This window comes from Peromyscus californicus, unplaced genomic scaffold (genome assembly GCF_007827085.1).
Source record: "Peromyscus californicus insignis strain IS unplaced genomic scaffold, ASM782708v3 Scaffold_12__1_contigs__length_115047231, whole genome shotgun sequence".
NCBI lineage: Eukaryota > Metazoa > Chordata > Mammalia > Rodentia > Cricetidae > Peromyscus > Peromyscus californicus.
This window is the reverse complement of record NW_026294413.1, coordinates 53,401,250-53,424,251: the sequence shown is the minus strand read 5'-3', so window position 1 is coordinate 53,424,251 and position 23,002 is coordinate 53,401,250. Positions and strand designations below refer to the sequence as shown.

Here is a 23,002-nt window from a genome sequence, read left to right as displayed (position 1 = left end):
AACAGGGACATCCATACAGGAGTCCTTCCCAGCAGAAGAGAGTGGAGAACTTGCTGAACAGGGAGGGTCAGGAGACCACAGACAGGAAGGAGGAAGGACGGAGCAAAGAACAGAACTTGCAAAGGACAGGTAAAGAGATAAGCCTGTGGGAATATCCAGGGACAAGCTGGCTGCAGCTCAGTCCTTCTCACCAGGAGAGCTGGCTTTTGGCTACTCAGCCTGACCCCCAAGCAGCTCCATAAGCCCTAGGATGGGACGCAGCCCCTGGGGTGTGTGTACCTGGCTGTATGTTCTCGCGTACAATAGAGACATGGCGGTCCCGGTCGGGCCGCGTGTGCTCGTGCCAGAAGCCAATGACATGGCCCAGCTCATGGACCACGATGCCAAACTTGTCACAGTTCTTGCCGATGGAGATGGCCTGGGGGCCCCCACCTCTGCGACCCACGTAGGAGCAGCACCTGGAGGGCGGGGCCAGCTCAGGGGGGTGGTCCCGAGCTGGGGGAGTGCATCCACTCAGGGGCCGGGCCAAGCTGCCGGGGGGTGTGCAGGGGTGCAGAGGGGGTGGGGATGGCCCTGAGCACCCAATGCGACGCTGTATGCCAGGGTCAGAGTCATATCAATGGGTGATGCCCATAGCAGGGAGAGGGGATGGGCAGGCCCAGCTGAGGGCCGCAGGAGTGCCTAGGGCAGAACCTGGCTGGGGATCACCGCCAAGGGTAGAGTGCCCAGGGGTTCCTGCTCACCCGCAGGGTCGATAGGTGAATACAATATAGCTGTCCTCATCCGTGCGCTCCAAGAAGGTGACACAGGTATGCTTCTCCCAGTGTCTCATGGCCTGCCGGAAGACCGCCCTCTGGCTGCCTGTGGAAGGATAGAAGCCAGGCTGTCTGTCATATGTGGAGTGGGGGTGAGGAGGCAAAGACTGATACAATGTTACAGCCAATTTGCAGGCACACTGCCTGGCCAGGAGGCTGTGCACAGGCCAAAGGTAACAAGGCCAAGGCCAGGGGCAGACTCACTCACAGCGGCACACTTACCCGTGAAATTCCCTCCAATAACAAAGGGGATGACCCCATCGGGCCACACTCGCTCTGGTCTGGACGTTGCTGCCCGCCTGCTCCGAGACCTGCCTCTCCATCGGCCCCTGGTTTCCCTCTGTGGTTGCCCACTAGTGCTCTGACCACCCAGGGCAGAAGAGTTTCCTAGGATTGAAGGAGGAAAGAGGTCAGCGGTAGGGAGTGAGTGGCCAAAAAGAGAAGGAGATGCAAAACAACGGAACCCATCCTATTAGTTGGAGATGCAAAAGAATGGAAGCCATCCTATTAGTTGGAGAGTCTGGATTTGCAAATTCGCCTACTTTGCTAAAAATTTATTTGTAAATTTGAGAAAATCAATACTATCGGGCTTTCATGATCATCCATGGACATGCACGGGGCAGTTAAAAAAAAAAAAAAAAAAAGTTGAGTGGTCCAATGTGTGCACATTCCCAGCCAAGGTCGAACAAGGTATCCTGTCTGCCTGTTTCACCTTCTCACACTGTAAACAAGTGTCTTTTTTTAGATAAACTGAGTGCCACTTTTTAAGGGTTTTTTTTTTTTTTTTTTTTTTTTTTTTTTTTTTTTTTTTTTAATTTGGCTGTTTAAAATGGTTCTGAAGCAAAGCGCTCATGTGCTGTCTTGTGTTCCCAAAGCAAGAAAGCTGGGCTACAAGCCCAGCCTGGTGATGCCAACCTGTCATCTAGCTCCTGAGGAAGCTGAGGCAGGAGGGTTTTGAGTTCAAGGCCAGCCTGGGCAACTAAGAGAGATCCTATCTAAAATTAAAAAGTAAAAATAGAGCTAGGCAGCCAGGCAGTGGTAGCACATGTCTTTAATCCCAGCACTGGGGAGGCAGAGGCAGGCAGATCTCTGAGTCTGAGGCCAGCCTGGTCTACAGAGAGTGTTCCAGGACAGCCAGGGAAACCCTGTCTCGAAAAACAAAATAAAACAAAACAAAAAACGGAGCTAGGCCCATACCTCAGTGGTAAAATGCTTGCCTGGCATGCATAACGGCCCAGGTTCAAGCTCCACTATCACACATACATACAAAACCAAAACCAAACAAAAGCTGGGATGTATCTTACATCCATGAAATGCCCGTGTTCAATAAATTTGTTCTGGCTGGAGTCAATGCTGCTAGCCATGAGTTCAGTGTTTATGAACTAACTTCATATTAAATAAGGTGTCTTTAAATGAAACACACATAAAATGTGGTCATAGGGTGATCAGTTTACAAAACAGTAACCAAAGGCTGGTGGGAGCTTGCATTTCTCCGAGGAGCCATGACTCAGTATTTGCTAATTCATGCTTCATGGAGACTATGTAAAGTCACTATAAAGTTCTAGAATAGCTGTGAAGCTGTGCTTTAAGTATCTGGAACGGCCATGGAGAGCAAGAATGGGCTAGGACTCCAAACTAAGACAATGAGGTACTGTCATTTCCCAGGAACTGCGAGGACTCGGGGGATCCCAGGTTTGGAACGTGTCCCCTCTTGTCTAAGAAGCCTTGATACCAGTGAAGAATACAGAGTCGTGTGCTTTCTCAGGGCTTCAGGACCCACATTCCCATGTGACACAGCAGCTCTATGGCATTGGGGCGAGCGCCACTGTCTGTATCTGAATGAAGAGAAGACTAAAGCCAAAGTTATGCCCAAAATCACCTGGAGGGCTGGCAGCAGGCCCCGGTAAGACTTCCGCCTGTGCCAATCCCACTCGTGTCCCCTGAGGTCCTGCAAACTTCTCGTCACAGATACCAGAATTTCCTTTGATCCCAACCCTCCTCTTTTTTTTTTTTCTTTGTTTCTTTGTTTGGTGTTTTTTGTGGTTTTTTTTTTGTTTTGTTTTGTTTTGTTTTGTTTGAGACAGGGCTTCTCTGTGTAGTTTTGGTGCCTGTCCTGGATCTCGCTCTGTAGACCAGGCTGGCCTCGAACTCACAGAGATCCGCCTGGCTCTGCCTCCCAAGTACTGGGATTTAAGGTGTGCACCACCACCGCCACCCGGCTCAACTGCCCTCTTTGGATAGTTAGCTTATAACCCCCAAACTGCTCACACCAGGATCATCCCTCCTGCTGGATAGAGGAGATGGCCTAGCACATCCAAGTATGCCCAGAACCGTGAACCTCAAGAGGAAGCTGGCACTTGTAATAGGGAGCCTCCGTGCAGGTTTCCTGAAGCATGCCCCAGCTCCATCCCAATGTTAGACTGTCCCTCAGCACAGCAGTAAGAAGGACGGGAAAGGCCAATCCAGCCAATCTCTTTCCCCGTCACCAATGCCACACAGGTTAGTAGGCGCTTGGGCCACCAGGAAACAAGGAGCTTTGAGCCCAGCTTTAGGACACGTACATAAATAAATCCTTTTCGTGTGGCGTGGAAAGATACTAACTGGACACGGGACAAGAGAACACTGGAAGGAAAGATGAACAGTTGGGTCTTGGAGACAGTTTGGTCGGGGGTACTGAAGAAGGTCCTGAGGATGGCCCCAAAGAATGCACAGGAGCTTGCACACCGGGACCAGGAGACCCAGGAGGACTGTGGTATTGGGCACAGCATGATGGAGACATGGGAGACATTGGGAGACAATGGTTTGAATTCTAGCTCCAGTCCTACCACCTACACACTGTGTGTGTGTGTGTGTGTGTGTGTGTGTGTGTGTGTGTGTGTGTGTGTGTGATACTAGGCCAATCACTTTACCTTTGTGAGGCTTAGGCCTGGCTTCTGGGAAGCATGAGTGGTCCTGACACTTACCCCTTGTCCTGGTTGGATTTTTTTTTTTTTTTTTTTTTTTTTTTTTTTTTTTTTTTTGTCAACTTGACACAAGCTAGGGTCATCTGGAAAGAGGAACTCTTAGTTGAGAAAATGTCTTAAGATTGGCCTGTAGGGCGAGTCTGTGGGGTATTGTCTTGATTGATGACTGATGGGGGGGGGGCTGCTTACTGTGGGTGGTGCCACCCCTGGGCACGTGGTCTTGGGGTGTCTAAGAAAGCAAACTGAGCAAGTCAGAAGGAGCAAGACGATAAAGAGCAGTCCTCCGCGGCCTCTGCTTCAGTTCCTGCCTCCAGATTCCCGCCTTGAGTTCCGGCCCTGACCTCCCTCAGTGATGGAGCCTGACCTGACTGAGCACTGTAGGCGGAAGGAAACCTCCCTAAGCTGCTTCTCCGCATGCTGTTCCACCCCAGCAACCTAAACCCTAACTAAGACACTCTTGAAGGTGGCTGGAGACAGTCAAGCAGGACAATACTTTGCAAAGTACTGTGTAAGCTGTATGCTAGAAAAACACTGGCCTTTGCTTCCCATGGGTGTTAACATTATTTCTCCTCTGGGGAAACAGAAAGATATCCCAAAGGAAGACATCCCCTGTGTTGGGTTCAAGTTCACGGCCTCTGTCCCGGGAAGGCCTGGCTGGAAATGGGGGTGGGGGGGTGGGGGGCCGAAATCCTTGTTTCCCAAATGTGAAACACATTTCCGGGACACAGAGAGGCAGCCGGTCGCCAGTGTACCTGAGGCTCTGACGGATGAGCTTCGGGCCGTCTGCTGTCTGAGAGCTGTAGCCTGAGGTACCCGGAAGGCCCTCAAGTCCTCTTCATCCAGGGCAATGTCCCCAAGAAAGGCAGCTGGAGACACAAAGAAAGCAGCCAGAGGCAGAGTTAGTCCTCTTCCCCGAGGCTGTGCACATGGTGCGTACAGCCCTGACACAGCGGATCCACAGCCCTGACCCCTACAGCCACTCGGATCCTCAGATGCCACTGGGGAAAGATGGGAGAGGAGAATGACAGGCCGGCTTCTAGAATCTCTTCGGGGATTATATTTGCTTTTTACTTCAAAGCCCAACAAGAATGAAGTGGGATAACACATGCGTACAGCCACAGCTATTCAGGCAGCCGAGGCAGAAGGATCACTTGGGTCTGGGGTTTGCAGACTAGACTTAAAGAGTGAAATGGCTTGGCGGGGAAAAGGTGCTTGCTTCCAAACCCGACAACCCGAGGAAGGAGAGAACCAACTCCTGCAAGCTGTCCTCTGATCTACACACACACACACAGAGAGAGAGAGAGAGACAGAGAGACAGAGAGGAGACAGAGACAGAGACAGAGAAAGGCAGGGAGTAAATAAAACTGTTAATAAATAAATAGTCCCATGAAGACATAATTGTACCACTCTTCACATTATCTTCAGAAAATAATTAGTACCCACTATGGGCCAGACATGAAGTCAGAGGGTAGGAAGGCAGAAGAAGCTCCCTGGCCCTATGGAGCTAACCTTAACAACACAAAGTTCACACAAACACTGACTCAGAGAAGTCCACAGACAGACATGTGCTCTGACAGTGGGACGCGTTGAAGAGAAGATGCCCTGGTGTCTAAGAGCCCACGTGTTAAAGGCTTGGTCCCCAAGGTGGCGCTACTGGGAGGTTCTGTGCACCCTTGGGAAGTGGGGTCTTAGAGGTGCTGATGTGACGTGTGTGTGCCCTGGAAGGGGGTCGTGGGCCCTCCCCTCATCCTCTCTGCCTCTTGGTTGATCTGACGAGCCATTTTACTCTGCCAAGTGTTCCCACCACAATCTGCTGCCTCTAAGAGGCTCCAGAACCAAGTTCTCCACTCTCATGGACTAGAAACTCAGGAACCAGATGCCAAAACAAACCTTTTCTCTAAGTCAGTCCTCTCAGGCGCTTGGTTACAGCATCGGAAAGTTGACTAACTAGTAGTCTATTTGTGAGTCCACGTCCTGTGCTGTGTATGTGGTGTCACACAGTAAATGTCACTCAACCAAATGGGGGAGGACATGAAGTACTGTAAGATGGTTGCTATGCTTACCCGGTCCAATAAGACTTGGCACAGGGAGGCGAATCTGGGAGGCCAAGACTTATACCAGGAGGCTCCCAGCTAACAAGGAAAGGTGTAACAGCTCGCAAACGAATTCTAAGTTTCTGGGTCCTCCCTCTGGGAAGCAAAGGCCCAGGGGTAGGACAACCCTCCCACCCCCAAGAGGTCATTTCCATTTCTGGGCCTGGGAAAAGAAACCTCTGGAGAGATGGGTTGAGTGGCCTGTCTTCCTTCTGAGACGTCGAGGGTAAGAGGGAGCAGAGGCACAGCACTGTCTGTCTTGGAAGGAGCCCAGATGTGAGCTTCACACTGGGCTGGGCCGGGCTCGGGGAGGTGGGCGGCCAAGCTGGAGAGCAGCAGCTTCCCTGCAGCCACTGCCGCCGTGACATCTGCTTCTCATCCCAGGAGAGTCAGCACTGCACAAATTGTTTTAACCTGGAGGCCTTCCACACGGGCTCCTCCTCCCCGGTTGGCCCCACTGGGTGGATACATATACATTTACTTTATCACACACTTAGTCACAGATGGCTAATGTCCCTATGGGCATATGGTGACATCCAAACCCATGCTGTCTGTGCGGAGCCATTGAGGTCAGAGACTACACCCCTGCACATGCAAGCAGCACCCAACACTGGCTTTTGGGTAGAAGCGGCAGAATGAATGAATGAAAATGAATGAACGATCATGCCAGTTTTCTTTTGGTCTGCAAATACGTGCCCAGAGACACATGCTCACTCAGACACAGATCACCTGAATGCGGGAGCGACCTTAGCAGTCATCAAGCCAATCTTTCATTTAACAGTTTAGGAAACTGAGGCCCAGAAGGAAACTGACTTTAGACTATACTGCCAAGCCTCTGGAAGGCTTGCTTTACACTCAGACTTTACCAGTGGTAAATTCCTAGTCCAGTGGATTTGCTCAAGTTCATTACCTCTCTCGGGAACCCATATTGTAAATACATATAAACGAAAATAGACACTCAGACACACACACACACACACACACACACACACACATCCACACACAAAAAATATACACAGTCACAGAGTTCTAAAAAGACACAGTTACAAGCTCCAACACACACAAGCCAGTGGCAAGCTCTGAGAACTCATTAAGACAGTAATAGTAACAATAATGACACCTTGTGTAAATGTCTGTTGAAATTTACCCAGCGCTTTCCAGTTCACAAAGTGTTGGCTCATTAATGAGTCCATTTAATCTTGGCCCACCCACAACATGCCCAGTAAGCCATATGACACCCCTAGGAGTGTCCCATTACAAACATTTGGAGAGATAACCTCATAGCTGAACGCCGCTCCCCTCCCTTGACTAAAGAGATCAGGACCCCGGGGCCAAAGAGAGAGATGGCATGTCCAAGGTCCCCAGCCTGTAACTAGTCAAGTCTCTTTTGGAGCATGCAGAAGGGGATGAGACAGGTGAGACTCCAGAGAGGAGATGGTAGGTTCCTATATATGCCAGTGCAGGAACACCTCACACTACTGTAAGCTTTGTACTTGTACACATACATGGCACCTCCAGGCTTCTACACCCACACCTATGAGCATCACCAGGCACACTTGTCCCTCAGGCTCCCTACAGTATCAATTCCAGGTCCCCTACAGATACCAAAGTCTCCAGATGCTCAAGTCCATATATAAAATGGCATTGCGTTTGCACAGAACCTAACCATATCTTCACTCGTTCTCTCTTTTTCCTTCTTCTGAGACAGGATCTTAGGTAGCCCACTCTGGCTTCAAACTCCCTATAGAACCAAAGATGACCTTGAAATTCGGATCCTCTTGTCTCGTCTTCCCAAATGCTAGGATTAGATGCATGAACCACCCTACCTGAATAATAGTACTCGGGCTCGAACCCAAGGCTTTGTGCATGCTAGGCAAGCCTTCTAACAATTGACCATATCCTCACCCTCCTATATACTTCAAATCATCTCTAGATGATTTACAATACTTCATACAATGTGAATGCTAAGTAGTTATTATACTGTATTTCTTAGGGAATAATGAAAAAGTCTGTAGATGTTCCATCCAGACCAATTTTTTCCTTCAATAATTTTGATCCATGGTTGGTGGAATCTGTGGGTGCAGAACCCACAGATACAGAAGGCAGTTGTACCCATGGGGCTGGACTATCAGCAAAGAGCAGTCTTTGGAGGCAGAGGGGGGTCTTTGAATCTCAGTTTGGCTCCCAGTAGCTGACATTCATGTAAATTCTTTAAAACCTCAGTGTTCTCCTATATAAAAGAAGGCACATAGGCTGGGCGGTGGTGGCACATGCCTTTAATCCCAGCACTCGGGAGGCAGAGGCAGGTGGATCTTTATGAGTTCAAGGCCAGCCTGGGCTACAGAGTGAGTTCCAGGAAAGGTGCAAAGCTACACAGAGAAACCCTGTCTTGAAACTCCGCCCCCCCCCCGAAAAAGAATAAGAAGGTGGCATATAATAGAACACATCTCCGAAGGTTACTGCAAGAAATTATGTATGTAGATGAAGCATCTGCACCAAGCCTGGAGCGTTTAAAGCAAATGCTAAACAGCCACCACACCGTGCTCACCACACCACCTCCAATCCTGGAGACTCAGTCAGCTCCAACCCTTCCCTAGACATACTCGGTCCTCTGCACTCACTCCCCAGCTGAATGACTCTGTGGACAGAGACTACAGAACCACGGTGGCCTGTGCTGGGAGACCAGGGCAGTGTGGGACCAGGGCAGGGCAAGTAGAAGGAGCAGGGCTAGCTGCAGAGCTCAGCTGGATGCCCTGTGGTGATGTCATGGCTGAAGAATGCATGGGAACAGAATGGGGGTTAGGGTGGGGTTGGGGAGGAGCCTATGGCCAGGAGCTGGGCTGACAGCTGGTCCATCTGGGATCCTAACCTTAGGAAGCTGGACATTCTAGATACAAGAGGGTTCAGGATGCTTTCCTGGTCCAAAGGAAGCCCCAGGGTCAAGGTCAGGGTCAAAGTAGCAGCTGTTTTCAACACAGGATCAAAAGTCCTTGTTTTGCTCTCTGGCTGTAAACCCGCCAGGAAGCACTTGAGGGTGCTCCAGGCCCAAGGCTGGAGGGGAAAGATCACAGAGACACATCAATGTGCATGTGAACCTAGGGAGCAATCTTTGTCCCCTAGGTCAGCCTCTGGACTCCAAAGTTCCCTCCCCCTTGGCATGGCCAGGCCTCCCCTCCTGTTGGAGCCTGGCTGGTATGACGGAGCGCCAAGGTCATGTACGCAGGACAGGCATGTATCCCCCCTCAATGAATGCCGACTTGTAGCCGAGGGAGGATGTACTTGTGGCCCCAGAATACGCAAATGGACTTAATTCTCCCGCCCACTTACACACCAATGCACACTTGTGCCTGTGCTCACCCAACAAGAAAGGGACCCGCCATGAAGCAAAGACACATACATAAATGTATACAACAACCAATCCCCTATGCGAGCGAGTTCCAGGGTGTTCTAACATATAAGAAAAAGAAAACAAGAGCAGTACACTGCGTCTCACAGTCCACGCTCCTCAAAGGAGAAGGGCTTCTGGGAACGGACAGAAGCGTGCGCATGTATAGGGAGGAAGAGGCCAACTGAGCCCCCTACTCCTCCTCAGGAGAGAGCCTGCTCCACTCCTTCAGCAACACCACCAATGTTTCCCCGCATCACTGGAGAAACGGAATTCATGAGTTCCTGCTTCCTGCCAGCTGTGATGGCGCACACCTTTGACCCCAGCACTCAGGAGGCAGAGGCAGGTGGATCTCTGTGAGTTCTAGGCCAGCCTGGTCTACAGAGGATGTTCCAGGCCAGCCACGGCTACATGGAGAGATCCTGTCTCAGAACAAGAGAAGGATCCCTTCTTCCTGGGGTATCTAACTGGTCTCCCTCCATTAGGACCCATGGAGATGTGTTTTCCTCCACGCCTGGGGCACCTCAAAGTGAGGGTGACTCAGGCAGGGAACAGGGGCTTAAGTGGGTGGAGTGACTCACTCCTCAGAGTGTCTGCAAGAGGGAATGTCGTCTGGTGAGAGATAAGGTCATGTGCTTCCTCTGGACTCCACACCTGGGCCACAAGGACCGTGGGGTAAGGTGGTAAGAAGGGCCCTTAAGTACTGTCCGTCTCTTCTCCTGCGGACCCACTGGTTGCCAGCTGAGGTCTAAGTGGAAGCCATGTGTGTCAGTGGCAAGACATCTGGGGCAGAGACTACGCTGGCAATCTCTGAAATTCTCTTTCATGGCTCTGGCATTCAACATATAAGAAACCAGGTTTTCCAAGAAATCCTCTGACAGCAGACTTGGCAGAATCAGCCTTAAGCACACAGTAGCCTAGGTTAGCTTCTGGTCCAAAAGTTCAGAAGCTTCCCTAGGACGTCAGGGGTCTTAATTTTTGTCTTTACTTTAACAGCAGCCATAAATGGACATAGTGGCTCACCCCTGTAATCTCAGCATATGGGAGGCTAAGGGCAGAGGATGGTGAGTTCAAGGCCAATTTAGTGAGACCCCATGGACAGAAGTAAAAAAAATAAATAAATCTAACTCAAACAGTAACTATAGAGATATTTTCAAATGATGAGGCCTGGCTATGTTTAGAATAAACAGAGAGATCCCATTTAAGCTGGGAGAATCAAAGGGCTTTCGCTGCTAGTCCTCTGTGTGGGAAGAAAAAGGAAGAGGAGGAAGGAGGAAGGAGTAGGAGAGGTCTACCAGCCACTTCCAAAGGAAGTACAGACAGGCACCTGCCCCGGGCACCCCTAGCATCTGGTGGTCAGGGCTATGGAGGGGAAGAAGCAAAGTCAGGCAGGAAGAAGCAACATAAAGAAGCGAGTTGGTGGGTCTGTAGAGGGGACAGCAGATGAGGTGTATGTGTATGTACACTAGTCCAGTTCCCTCCAGGGGTGGGCCACAGGGCCTAGGCATCAGTCACACCCAAGAGGAAGGCCTGATCTGACCCTGAAGTTGGGCCCTGTCGGGCTCTCGGCCCTCTCAGCCACCTCAGGCCTGGCCGAGCGAGCTTCCCAACCAGCCTTAATTCACCCTGATGGAGAGCTTTCTCCACAGCCCTTGTTTGAAGCTCCAACTCAGCCAGCCCCACCCTAGCATGAAATCTGAGACTGGGGATGGAGCCCTGAGCCTTTTGCTAGTCCCAAAAATCACTCCCATTTTCAACATCAGCATGGCTTCCTACTCATTCTTTGAGGCTGTGCTCCTGGCCCACATCCTCCACAAAGTCTCCACTTTGCGAGCCTTCCCAGACCCCTGCGATCGCTTCGCTCTGCCCTTCCCATCACCAGGAATGAAGAGGTGACAAGGGACCCCTATTCTTCCTGGCTAATGCTGTGTAACTTTAGTGTGCTCTTGGGTCCTTGCTTAGATGGTGATCTCCTTAAGGACCGAGATCTGACTGGCATCTTTCTGCACCTCCGACATCAAACCCAGGCCAGAGACATATCAGGGGACGTGCATCACAGAATGGATAAAAGACGCAGGACAGGGTCAGGGAGATGTCAGCTCTTCCTAAAAACCCAAGCTTGTACTCTCTCAAAAGAAATGCATCAAGAGCCAGAGGCACAGAGCACAAGGGGTAAACATTTATTTAGTGCTTATTGTGTGCTGATAATAAATGACTTATATGTGTTCTCAGATTTAGACCTTACCACCAGCTCTACGAAGGGGTGTACTGTCAGTCCTGATTTACTAATGAGAAAACTAAAGTTCAAAACTATGCTTAGCTTTCCTGGTGGCTAATGAGTCCTTCAGAGTCCATGCCCTGCTCATTCCTCCTCCTGTCCATCCACCACACACACTGAGTCGGAGACAGCTAAATGTCCTGGTTTGCCCACAGCCTATCAGGCATGGAAGAGGAAGGAAGGACTGGAGGATTTGGCTTGCCCTGCCCACACTAAAATGGTCCCTATCCACCCAAGGGTGGATGGATCAAGCCCCCTGTGGTCAGAACTATAGCTGCCTGTCCCAAGACTCTGTGTTCACTTCCTTTCCTGGTGTCCCTGTCCCTGGCTCTAGCTCTTCACAGACAGGCTGAAGTCAGAAGCAGGAAGTTGAGGAAAAGTTGTGACATCTTGTCCCCAGCATGCCCCAGAAGTCTGCTCAGGGACATCAATTAGGCCAATGGCCTGAGTGCCTGGTCATCTGGTCACTCTAGGGGGGTCACTCCAGGAGGGCCCTCATGGACAACGATCACACACACACACACACACACACACACACACACACACACACACACACACACACACGAAGCCTTGACCTTGACTAATTAGCCTCAGGTGTCTGTGGGGTGAGAGAGCTGATGTAGAATATCCAAGTTTTCTTTGTGTGGCTCAGTTGCTATCCCAACTTGGCTCTGGCAGAGCTCTCCTAGCACACAGGGGCACAGGTAAGTCCTCTCCTGGCCTGAATTCTCTGACGTTGACAGCTGTCTCGAGTACCCGGAGAGCTGCTGCAGCTGGTTAGAATCACAGGGTTACCCCCGAAGGAGTATCTCATGGAACCCCCTGAAAAACTTTTCCTTCCACTGGGCTGAGTATCCGGGAAATCTATTCCCTTGGATTGCAGGGCTTCTGGGCATCAAACCAGACAGATGTGTAGCACTATGGCAAACAGACAAGCGGGCAAACACCAATATTCCACAAAGCGGGAGGGATAGGGGAGAAGGGAAAAGCACACACACACACACACACACACACACACACACACACACACACACACACACACGCTCACTCACACACGGAGTTTGGCCAGTAAAGTTTCCTTGTGGAGAAAAAGCCTCCTTGCCAGCGGGATTCGCTGAGACCCAGGGAGATTTCCCCAGGAATCCTCTTCGAAGGCAAGCGGCAGCCTCAGCAGTTTCCACCAACAGCAGCAAAACTTCAGTCCTAAAAGTCCCCCAAACTTCCCCCTCCCTTTCCCCCTCGGTCTTTTGTTCCCCCACTGCATTGCCAACCAAGCAGCTCCCAGCTTCCCACACTGGACTGTCCTCCCCCAACCCCAACCCCAACCCCTGCCCGGCCCGCAGCCTCGATCCCGGCCTGCTCACACCCGGCTCCGGTGCGCCCCTGAGGGAGCCGGGGGTCGCTCACCCGCCTTGCAGGGGTCTTTGTAGTTGAGGACCTCCGGGGCGTCCTCCTCGCCCAGGTCGTAGGTGTAGTCGGCCAAGTCCAGCGGCCGCCCGGCGCGCGGGAGCAGCAGCAGCAGCAGCAGTAGCAGCGGCAGCGACAGCAGCGGCAGCGGCGGGCGGGCCACGCCGGGCATGCTGGCGGGCAGCGGTGGCGGTCGCGCCCGGACGCGGGAGCGGGGCGACGGGGAAGGGAGCGCTGGAGGCGAAGGGGAGGCGCTCTCCCCCCGCGGCCACCTCTTCCCGTCCCGTTTCCTGTCTCCCGCCCCCCGCTCGGCCCGGCTCGCTCCGGCCCTGGGCTCCGGCGTCCCCTCGCCCTCGGCTCGGTCGCTCCTTTTCTTTTTTTCCGCCGCCCTCCCACTCCCCCCCCCCCTTTTTAGGGAAATGAGCTCGCTGGAGGGCGGGTTTTCGCCCAGCTCGGCCCCCCTCGGGGCCGGGACCGTGCTCGGCCGGGCCGGGAAGCGCGCCAGCCGGGCGGGGAGGGCGAGAGTAGCGCCGCCCGCCCCGGAGGGGGATCCGCTGCCTGGGGCCGGGGCCGGGGAGGGGGCGCGGGCCCGGGATGCCCGGAGGCACCGCTCCCGCTAGGGGCCCCCTAGTGGCCGCTGTCCCGCGCGGGGCGGAGTGCCTCCGGGCACGGGACACGCTGTCAGGTCCGTTCCTGCCTCTCAATCCCTGGATCAGCGGTCGTTCTCTTAGCCTGAGACTCCAGTCTGTCTGTCTCAGACCTGCTCTCTAGCTTCTCGCTGTCTCTCTGTCTTGCTGTCTCTCCGCCTGTCTCTGTCGCTGTCCTTCCCTGCGGACACACCGCTGGAGGGCGCCTAACACCCGTGTATGGCACCTAGGTCCGGTCCCCTATTCCCGCATTTTGCCCCCTTCGCCACTACCTGGGGTAGGACCAAATCCCCATCACTCTTAGGCGGAAAGGATGTGGCAAAGCGTCGCAACTCCCCCAAACCCTTTCCTTCCCAGGACAGCTCCCGCCGAGAGCGGAACTGAGAAAATGTTCAAGAAAAGAAATGCCACCCTTTGTTTTTCAATCAGGCTGCTTTATTGTTTTGTGGTAGGAGCCCCCTGGCTCGTAGGAGACACCTCTCCTCTACTGGCTTCTACTCTGTCCTGTCGAGCATGAACAGGAGCAGCTTCCTGCTCCTCTGCAAAAGACCTTTTGCTTCAGGTCTTTCCTGTCCCGATGCGGTTTCCGCTGACCCTGTGGAGCAAAGAACTGATGTTTATCATGTGAAGGAGGGATACCAAGGAGCCACCCGCTTGATTCCAAGGTGGGCTGTGTCTGTGAGCCTTCCATCCTCTGAGCTCCCCAGACCACCGACTTCAAGAGATCCCTAGTAGGTCCGTTGACAAAGCAGGCATTCCAAGCCCTCCCAGTGTTGCTCAGGCACCCTGAAAGGTACCGTTGCTCACCTGAGGGGTCCTAGATATAGTATAGTGGTAGCTCTCCACACAAGGTGCTCACAGCAAGGCCTAGGAAAGCCAGGTCTCTCCCAGAAGACTCGGAACCAGTATCATGCGCTTCCTCCTGGCCCAGCTTAGAGGTGGATGCTGAGGGCTTGGCCTGGAAAGAGCACCTATATATCTCACCTGCAATCCTTATTGTGGGACCCTTGGCCAGGCAAATTCTCTGAGGCTCAGTTTCCTCACCAATACAGAGGGACTGGGCTGGAATCAGAAGCCCACAGGTGGTGTCTGAGCTCAGCCAAAGTCAACAGCTTAGCAGCAGCCCAGCCAACAGCTGGGGACGGTGTAACACAGGTGAGTGTAGACAGACCACATCTGGCCCAGGGGAATCAATACCATACAGATGGCACTAGCCATCATCTCAAATATTCCTCTCCCCAGCTCTTGGAGGAAGACAGCTCACTCCCTTCACGCACACACCCACCTGGAAATTCTGGAATTTTCTAGTAAAAGCCTCAAGACTAGGGATGCTGTCTGGAGTCATCTTCATGATGCAGCAGTAGGTTCCCGGGGCTGGCTTATAGGCAGTCAGGAGCTAGGCATGCAACGCTGGAGGTCATTCAGGAAAGTCCCTTTCCTTGCTCCCCAACCCTGATTCTCCACTAATTCCCTTTAGATTGGCCGTGGGAGACACATATGAGTCGGCGATTCAAGCATCTGAGGGGAGGCAGCCAGGCACGGAATGGGGAGAGACCTCTGGAAAGAGGTGGTACAACTGGGCAGTTCTATCGGTCCCTCGGGCATACTCACCCGCTGGTAGTCATACACAACAATCCCAGTGGAACCAACGGAGAAGGTAGCGATGGTGTCCATGTGCTCACTCAGGGCTAGGCGTTTCTGAGTTTCCGGTGCTCCAATGCTCATCTCAAGGACCTAGGGAGAGGGTGTCAGAGTGCTGCCTGGCATTCCTCTTTCTTCTCTCAGCCTTTTGGTACCCATATCTACTCAGAGTCCTCTATTCAAATGCAATGCCTTCTTTCCTGAGATCTCAAGAAGGCTAAACATAACAGGTGTTGTAGGGACTGGTGTCTCACACTGTAGGCCGGGGCCTGGAGGGAAACCATCTATGCGGGACTGCTACCCCATCTCTGCTTGTATCACTCAAGATATGTTCTTGTTTGCCCACTCCCTTCCCTTCCTCTCTAGCAGCTGTCCATCTCTCTGCCCATCTCACCCAGCCCTTCTGTCCGATATACCTCATAGCTACTGTTTGCCCAACCCAGGCCTGCTCACCATCTCGGTATGTTTCTGACTCATGTGGAGGCCCATGAGCAGGGCCCCTACGATCACCACGACAACAAGGACCACCACCACAACCACGATGAGAAGGCGTTTGAGGTGCACGGGGCAGCACGGGATGCGGAACTGGCTCCTGGGACCTGCTGAGTAATCCTGAGAAAGTGGAGAAATCAGAGGGAGGAGTAGGCAGTTGAGAGGATGCCCATTCCTCTCCCTATACAAACCAGACACCCTCTCATACCCCTTTAGGCTATGAATATGCAGAGAAGGACTGGGGAGATCAGAGAAGGCTTTGGGGAAGGTGGTTGGATTCTAACAAATAGGATTTGTTAGAACAATGGTATTGTTAGTACCATAGATGCTTAGAAAGTTAGAAGCAAAATCTAGATTTGGAAGGATCCAAGAGAGCCAGTTAGCAATCTTATCTTCTGTTTCCCCAAGGCTCCTGGCACCTCAGACCTAGCCAGTGTTTTTTGTTCCCTCCAAGCATCCAGGTAGCTCCATCTCCACACCTTTGTGTAGACTGCTTTTCTTCCTTCCATGCCTTCCTCCTCTGCCTTGTGAGCGCCTGTATATTCTTCCTAGTCCAGTTCATGTGTCATCTTCATATTTTTTACATTTATTTGCACGTGTGTGTGTGTGTGTGTGTGTGTGTGTGTGTGTGTGTGTGTGTAACTCAGAGACAACATCTCTCCTTCCATCATGTGAGTTCCAGAGATTAAACTCAAGCTATCACCGCTGGTAGCAAGCACTCCTATCTGCGGAAGCATCCTTGTCCTTTTTTTTTAAAAGACCATATCTATGGCCCAGGCCGGCTTCCAACTCCATACATACATATTTAAAGATGACCCTGAATGATTATCTTGCTTACACTCCCAAATTGTGTGCACCCCCATGCCTGGTTTATGTGGTCCTGGGGACTGAACTCAGGTCCCTATGCTTGCAAGGCATTCTACCCATTGATCTATACAGCCCAGCCTCACATGCCATTTTCTCTGTGGCGCTTCCTATGACTTCCTAATTACCTGGTGATTCTATCAATGTTCTTCACAGGCCTTTCTACTGACCCTATGGCTCTCAACCCCTTTATACAGGAATTCATGGCTGCCATGCCTGCCTCTGCCAGGGACTTTTGTTTTGTTTTTTTGTTTTTTGTTTTTGTTTGTTTTTTGAGACAGGGTTTCTCTGTGTAGCTTTTGGAGCCTTTCCTGGAACTTGCTCTGTAGACCAGGCTGGCCTCAAACTCACAGAGATTCTCCTGGTTCTGCCTCCTGAGTACTGGGATTAAAGGCGTGCACCACTGCCGCCAGGCTGCCAGGGACTCTTAATGATCATAGTGTCTTCATCCTAACAGCCAATCCTAAACTGAGTCTATGAGTCTAGAAGAAGAAAAGAGGCCTATGGAGGATAGAGCGGCAAGTCCAGGACACTTGTACACACACAAAAAACCAAACCAAAAAAAAAAAAAAACCCATACAAAATGACACTCACCGGGGGACTCTCCATCAAGACCTCTTTGCTACCCACATCCATTTTGTAGGCTCTCTCGTCTTCTCGTCTATCTGGTGTGGCCAGTGTCTTATATATATCATCAGAGAGGGGGGACAGAGGTGAAGGACCGGCTCTCCTGTCTGCCAGCCAAGTCCTTGGCTTTGAAGCTTGTTTGTTCCTGGCTTTTAGAGCCGAGGCCCTGATAAGCCAGCTGCAAGAGCCCCCAAGGGCCCTTGGCCTAGGCACATGAATCCTCTTGGCCCCGACAAGAGCAAACCTGGGTGAGGTGAGCAAACTCACCCTCAGGCCACCTGCTTCTCTCACCGTGGGTGTCTTTCTGGCATGTCTGCCTCTCTTGCTGGCACCTGCCCCTGCAGCCCTGTGGCTTCTCTTCTTTTGACAGGCCAAACCTTTCCTGCAGTAGCCAAGAATCTGGCCATCCTTTCCACCAGATAATCTCCCCAGGCTCAGGCATGAGTTCCATTCAGGGACTGAGAAAGTGGTGATTACTGGTGGGGGTGGAGAGGTGTCTACTGGGGGAACAGGGCCTGGGACAGCAGCTGGGGGTCTTTCAGTGTGGTTTCTTAGACAGGGTCGGATTTCTCTTCACCCAGCCTCCCACATGGGCTGTCCCTAACCTCAGATTTGCTCCAGTCACTTTCCTCATTCTGTCCCCACTGCTGGGAAACTCTTACTCATGGGTGATGAGTCCTGTTTCACTCTTTGCTCTGGGCTTGTCTGTAAATTGAACACTCTGATGACTTATCTAGGCCTTACTCTTTGCCTTCCAGAGCTGAGGATCAAACTTAGGGTCATGAACATGCTTGGGAAGCTTTTTACCACTGATCTACATCCCCAGCCCCTGGCACTTTCTTAAGCCAAGATGACCTTGCACGGGCCTGAGTGTGGTCCCAGTCAGCCATCTTTGCCCTTCTACTACTCTGTCTACCCTTCTGACCTTCTTTTTATATTTTCTAAATGTGTCCAGTGTGATTTAACCAAATCCCATCCACTTTCATGACCCCCTGCCTTCTCTCTTTCCCCAAATTCTCTCCTGTGGCTTGGGGTACTGACTCACATCTACCAGTGACTTAGGATTGGCGTTACCCCTTCAACTGGGCCTTAGCTACATGCCTTCAGTTCCCTTTTAAAGATGTATTGATTTGATTTGCTGTGTATGAGTGCTTTACCTGCCTGTGTGTCTGTGTACCGCCTGCATGCCTGGTGCCCTTGGAGACCAGAAAAGGACATCGGATCCACTGGAACTGGAGTTACAGACTGTTGTGAGCTTCCATGTGGGTGCTGAAAGAGTAGCCAATGCCTGTAACCACTGAGCCTCCTCTCTAGCTCTCTCAATTCCCTTTTAGTTGTCGGCCAGGTGATCTCGAGAAGTCTTTGCACCTCTCAGCTTTTATGGATGTGTAAGCCAGCACTCAGTACTTCCTTGTATTGTCCTGACACTCTTGTTCTCCTACACAGCTTCCCTTTATATCATCCAGATTGTTTCCAGGACTCCTCATGGACACGCCAAGTCTACAGGTGTGCAAGTCCCTTACACAAAATAAACTATAAAAGTTACATACACATGCATAATCTCGCGTTCTTTAAAATTGCCTTTGAGCAACCAACAGCTCTCTAATTTGACTTCAAACCCCCTCAACAAGAGAGAATCCATACCTGGTACTGGAAATGTCGCTAACTACTCAGTGTTAGTGAAGTCATGGTGTTTGGAGGAGAATCTATAACCACTAACTTATGAAACCAGCATAATCCCTAACAACAACCTATAAACATTTCTTTATACCCACAGATAAGTGTAGTCTTCGCCCCTCATCAAGAAAACTTCTCTTTGCAACAGAGAGAGACCACTACAGAAAACCAGCACCAATCAAAATGCAGAGCTGTGGAGCCTGGCCCCAAGGGATACATCTGCAGAACACGACACACAAAAGGCCCAGGGACCATTGCAGAAGAGGAAACAGAAAGATTGTGAGTGCCAGAGAATCAGGATCAGGGAATTTGCCGGGAGACTTTGTTTCCTAGTAACACCAGAGTTGAACAAGGGGGACATCAACAAATGTACCAAACTGGATGGGGAAAGCCCACCAGGGCTAAATCCTACGCAAAGAACTACAGGCGACCGAGGAAAGCTGGGGGGTCAGAGAGATGGCCTTCCCCAGGGAAGGTCACACCAATTTGTTTTCCAGTGCCAAATGGTCAGCCTTGGAAACATACATACAGTATCAAAACTAAAAACACAAAAAAAAAAAAATTTAAATCTTTCCAAAAAAAATTGTTCTTGAGATTTACATTTTGCTATCTGTGCAGCACATGCATCCAGTGCCTGTGGAAGACATCGGAAGAGTCAGATTCCCTGGAGGTGGAGTCATACACCGTTGTAAACTGTCTGACTTGGGTGTGGGGAACTGAACTCTGATCCTCTGCAAGGGCCATCTCTCCAGTCCCTTGTTTTTTTTTTGTTTTTTTTTTTTTTTTGGTTTTTTCGAGACAGGGTTTCTCTGTGTAGCTTTGTGCCTGTCCTGGAACTCACTTGGTAGCCCAGGCTGGCCTCGAACTCACAGAGATCCGCCTGGCTCTGCCTCCCGAGTGCTGGGATTAAAGGCGTGCGCCACCACCGCCCGGCCCAGTCCCTTGTTTTTATTTTGAGACAGCCTCATTTTCTACCCAGGTTGGCCTGGATCTGGCGGCAATCATCTTAGCTTCCTGAGGGAAGCCCACTCAGCTCCATCTACCCCTGAATTGGTGAAGGCCAAACCTAGAGATGCAGAGAGCCAGCTGTGCTGGTCTTTGCAATGTCACCCAGCTCCCTAGCCTAGGCTCCAGGCTCCCTAGCACTTGCCCTTCCCTTTGATCATGAGCTGGCCCCCTTCTCTCCAGCCTTGGCCACCTCCTCTGTCCCCCAAGGATCCCCTCACCAGCTGGAGGGCCTCAGTCTCAAGGTTGTGAAAGAGCATGGCATCTGAGGTGAGAGCTCCTGAGACACTTTGTGAGGAGAAGAAGGAAGGAAATGTTTGCTCCTGCCATCCTCCTCGCCCCTCTAACTGCCCCCTTAAATATTTGCCTAAGCCTCCCATGGCTCAGCAAAGTGTCCTAGAATGAGGGGAAGAAAGGGAGGGCTGAGGGAAGGGAAGGAGGGGAAAGCCAGTGTCTTCTCCCCTTGGTTGTGTGCAGGTGACAGATGTAAAAGAGATCCTGCCTGCACTGCCCACCTCTCTGCCCATCCCCCAGGCTCCCACTCCCACCCGGGGTTGTCCTGGAAACCTCAAGATTGATGGCTGACTCACACACACTGGGCCTGAGCCAGGTGGGCAGTGTGCCAGCAGGAGAGCCAAGAACTGCGGGCATCGCGGGGTCCCTGTGGGCATCTCGGGGGGCCGCAGTGTCCAGTTGTGGTACTTATTCTGAACAGGAGCTACGGTTGGGCTGGCTATCATCACTAAGTCTGGAGAGAACAGCTCTGTTCTCTCTCAGGTCCTCAGTCTCTCCTGCAGGCGGCCCTGAGCCTGGGTTCTCACAGCATTGTGACTTAAAGACAACAGACACAACTTGGTTTTGTCTGTTCGGAGGCTGGGGAAAGCTGTTGTTCAGCTTTCCTGAGTGAATTTCAGATGTTTCTCAACACCTGGTAGGGGTCTTGGATTCCTTGGAAAAGAAGGGAGGACGAGGGGGAGAGAGTGATTGAGGAAGGAGGGAAACTGTCTCTTCAGCCAGGCAGACGCAGCCCCTCAACCTTGCCCCCCAGACCAGTCCTGGGCCACAGCCTTCTTTATTTGCCTTCACTGAAGCTAGTCCTCACTGTGAATACCACTCACCTAAAAAGGCCGAGAGTCAATGGCACCTGCTCTGGGACCCCTCCATCCTAGCCCCAGACTCTGAGATCCTTTCATCATCCCCCCCCCCCGACAACTTAATCCCCCATTGAGCACACACACTGTTAACTGGAATCAGCTATGAAAGGTGGGAGGAAGGTTGTCAACTCTGTCTTCCCAAACAGAAGAAAAGGAATATCCTTTCTTTGTGCTTTTGTGAACCTGTCACAGGGCAAGGAGCATGCATACAGCCCCTGTGTGATCATATGCAACCACAAGACTGCCACCTAACACAAGGAGGCTCCTTCTGTAATGTACATGAGATCTGTGTTCCCCTGGAAGCTCTGGAACCCACGGGAAGTCCTGCTTTTCTAGACTTTCCTGTGTTCATCTCTGAAATGGGACTACTGTCACCTGTCTTCTCTCCATCGCCAAGCTGTCCTGACACCCCAATGACTTCATGGACATGAAAGGCCAGTCGTCATCACCATCATCTACTTCACCCACAGGATGCCTCTCCCTAGCTAAGTCGACGACAAACTCCTCCCCCTTGTCTCTGGGTTGCCCTCTGTAACAACTGAGGGCCGTGGAAAGCCTTACAGTGGCCACTATCCCTTTCCTGCCCCCAGCCCCTCAGCTGCACGATCCAGGACAAGATTCACTCTGGCCTTTGTGTGCTGGGCAAAGCCGTGCCAGGGACGAGTGGGAATGGCTGTCCAGCTGCCCCAGCCATCCTCATTGCCCCTCCTTTCTCCTTTCCCTCCAGCTGGCATGCAGAAGGCAGCATGGGCAACTGGACCAGCAGAGGCCAGTGGGTGTCAAGAGGCAGGAGTATCCCAGTCTGGAAGAACAGTCTGGGGGACTTTAACTCAGAGCAGAGATTTCCCCTAATGGCTTGGGCTGGGACAGCTGGTGAAGATGTTTTTCTTCTTAGAGGGGGGGTCTCACGATATGGTAAGGCTGGCCTTGAACTCTTGATCATCTTGCCTTAGCCTCCTTCTAGAGCAGTGGTTCTCAACCTGTGGGTCAAGACTTCCTTGGGGGTCGGACGACACTTTCACGGGGGTCACATATCAGATATCCTGCATATCAGATATTTGCATTATGATTCATAATAGTAGCAAAATTACAGTTATGAAGTAGCAAGGAAAATAATTTTATGGTTGGGGGGTCACCACAATATGAAGCACTGTGTTAAAGGGTCACAGCATTAGGAAAGTTGAGAACCATTGCTCTAGAGTGTTTGAATGCAGGCATGCCACTATACCTGGTTGGTTCACACACCCCTTTGTTATTTTTTTTCTTTTTTCTTTTTTTTTTTTTTTTGAGACAGGGTTTCTCTGTGTAGCTTTGCGCCTTTCCTATATCTCGCTCTGTAGACCAGGCTGGCCCCGAACTCACAGAGATCCACCTGGCTCTGCCTTCTGAGTGCTGGGATTAAAGGCGTGCGCCGCCACCGCCAGGCCCTTTGTTATGTTTTTGAGACAAGGTCCCAAGTATCCCAGGCTAGGCTCAAACTTGATATATAGCTGAGGATAACCTTGAACTTCTGTTTTTCCTAACTGCCAAGTGCTGGGATTACAGCCATACATCTAATTACCTTTTAAAAAAAAAAATGAGGTGCTGGAGATCAAACTACATTCATGGCAAGCACTGAACTACAGCCCCAGCCCTACGCTGGGGGCTCTAACCCAGAGCCACCGAACTATATCGCCAGACATCTACATCTTTAACAAAAATTATCACATTATTTATTTATTTATTTGGGGAGTCATTATCGAGCCCTGGCATGCATGTGCAGATCACAGGATAGCTTTCACAGTTTCGTTCTCTCCTTCCACTGTGTGGGTCCCTATGGACGGAACTCAGGTCATCAGGCTTGGTGACAACCAGCTGAGCCATCTTGCCAACCCATATGCTTTTGCCTTTTTAAACAAAAATAGCTGTAGAAAGAAGTGTTGCTGTTATATTTTTGCAAATCTCTTTAGTCTGA

At 51.4% G+C, this 23,002-nt stretch overlaps 2 protein-coding genes across 6 annotated transcripts in view; both read right to left on the bottom strand.

Moving 5' to 3' along the window:
• The window catches only part of Bmp1 (bone morphogenetic protein 1), a 44,148-nt gene extending 30,362 nt beyond the window's left edge, over window positions 1-13,786 (bottom strand). The window contains exons 1-5 of one of the 3 annotated variants that reach the window (XM_052732818.1): window positions 12,942-13,786; window positions 4,531-4,644; window positions 1,038-1,202; window positions 744-861; window positions 280-458 (exon numbers count right to left, since the gene is read on the bottom strand). In XM_052732818.1, coding sequence (XP_052588778.1) covers window positions 280-458; window positions 744-861; window positions 1,038-1,202; window positions 4,531-4,644; window positions 12,942-13,113 — 748 coding nt within the window. In that variant the 5' untranslated portion in view covers window positions 13,114-13,786. Of the gene's footprint in view, window positions 1-279; window positions 496-743; window positions 862-1,037; window positions 1,203-4,530; window positions 4,645-12,941 lie in introns of those variants that run through there. The other 2 variants (XM_052732815.1, XM_052732817.1) reach the window with 2 other exon arrangements.
• Window positions 13,787-14,405: 619 nt separating this feature from the next.
• Window positions 14,406-17,221, bottom strand: Sftpc (surfactant protein C). 3 transcript variants are annotated; one of them, XM_052734235.1, is made up of 5 exons: window positions 17,180-17,221; window positions 15,683-15,841; window positions 15,200-15,322; window positions 14,874-14,984; window positions 14,406-14,567 (listed from the first exon to the last, which is right to left on the bottom strand). In XM_052734235.1, exons 1-5 carry the CDS (start codon window positions 17,219-17,221, stop codon window positions 14,406-14,408), a joined length of 597 nt encoding a protein of 198 aa, XP_052590195.1. The 3 variants fall into 3 exon arrangements, with proteins under 3 accessions (XP_052590195.1, XP_052590196.1, XP_052590197.1); XM_052734236.1 differs by having other exon boundaries at window positions 14,406-14,546; XM_052734237.1 differs by lacking the exon at window positions 15,683-15,841.
• Window positions 17,222-23,002: the final 5,781 nt, after the last annotated feature.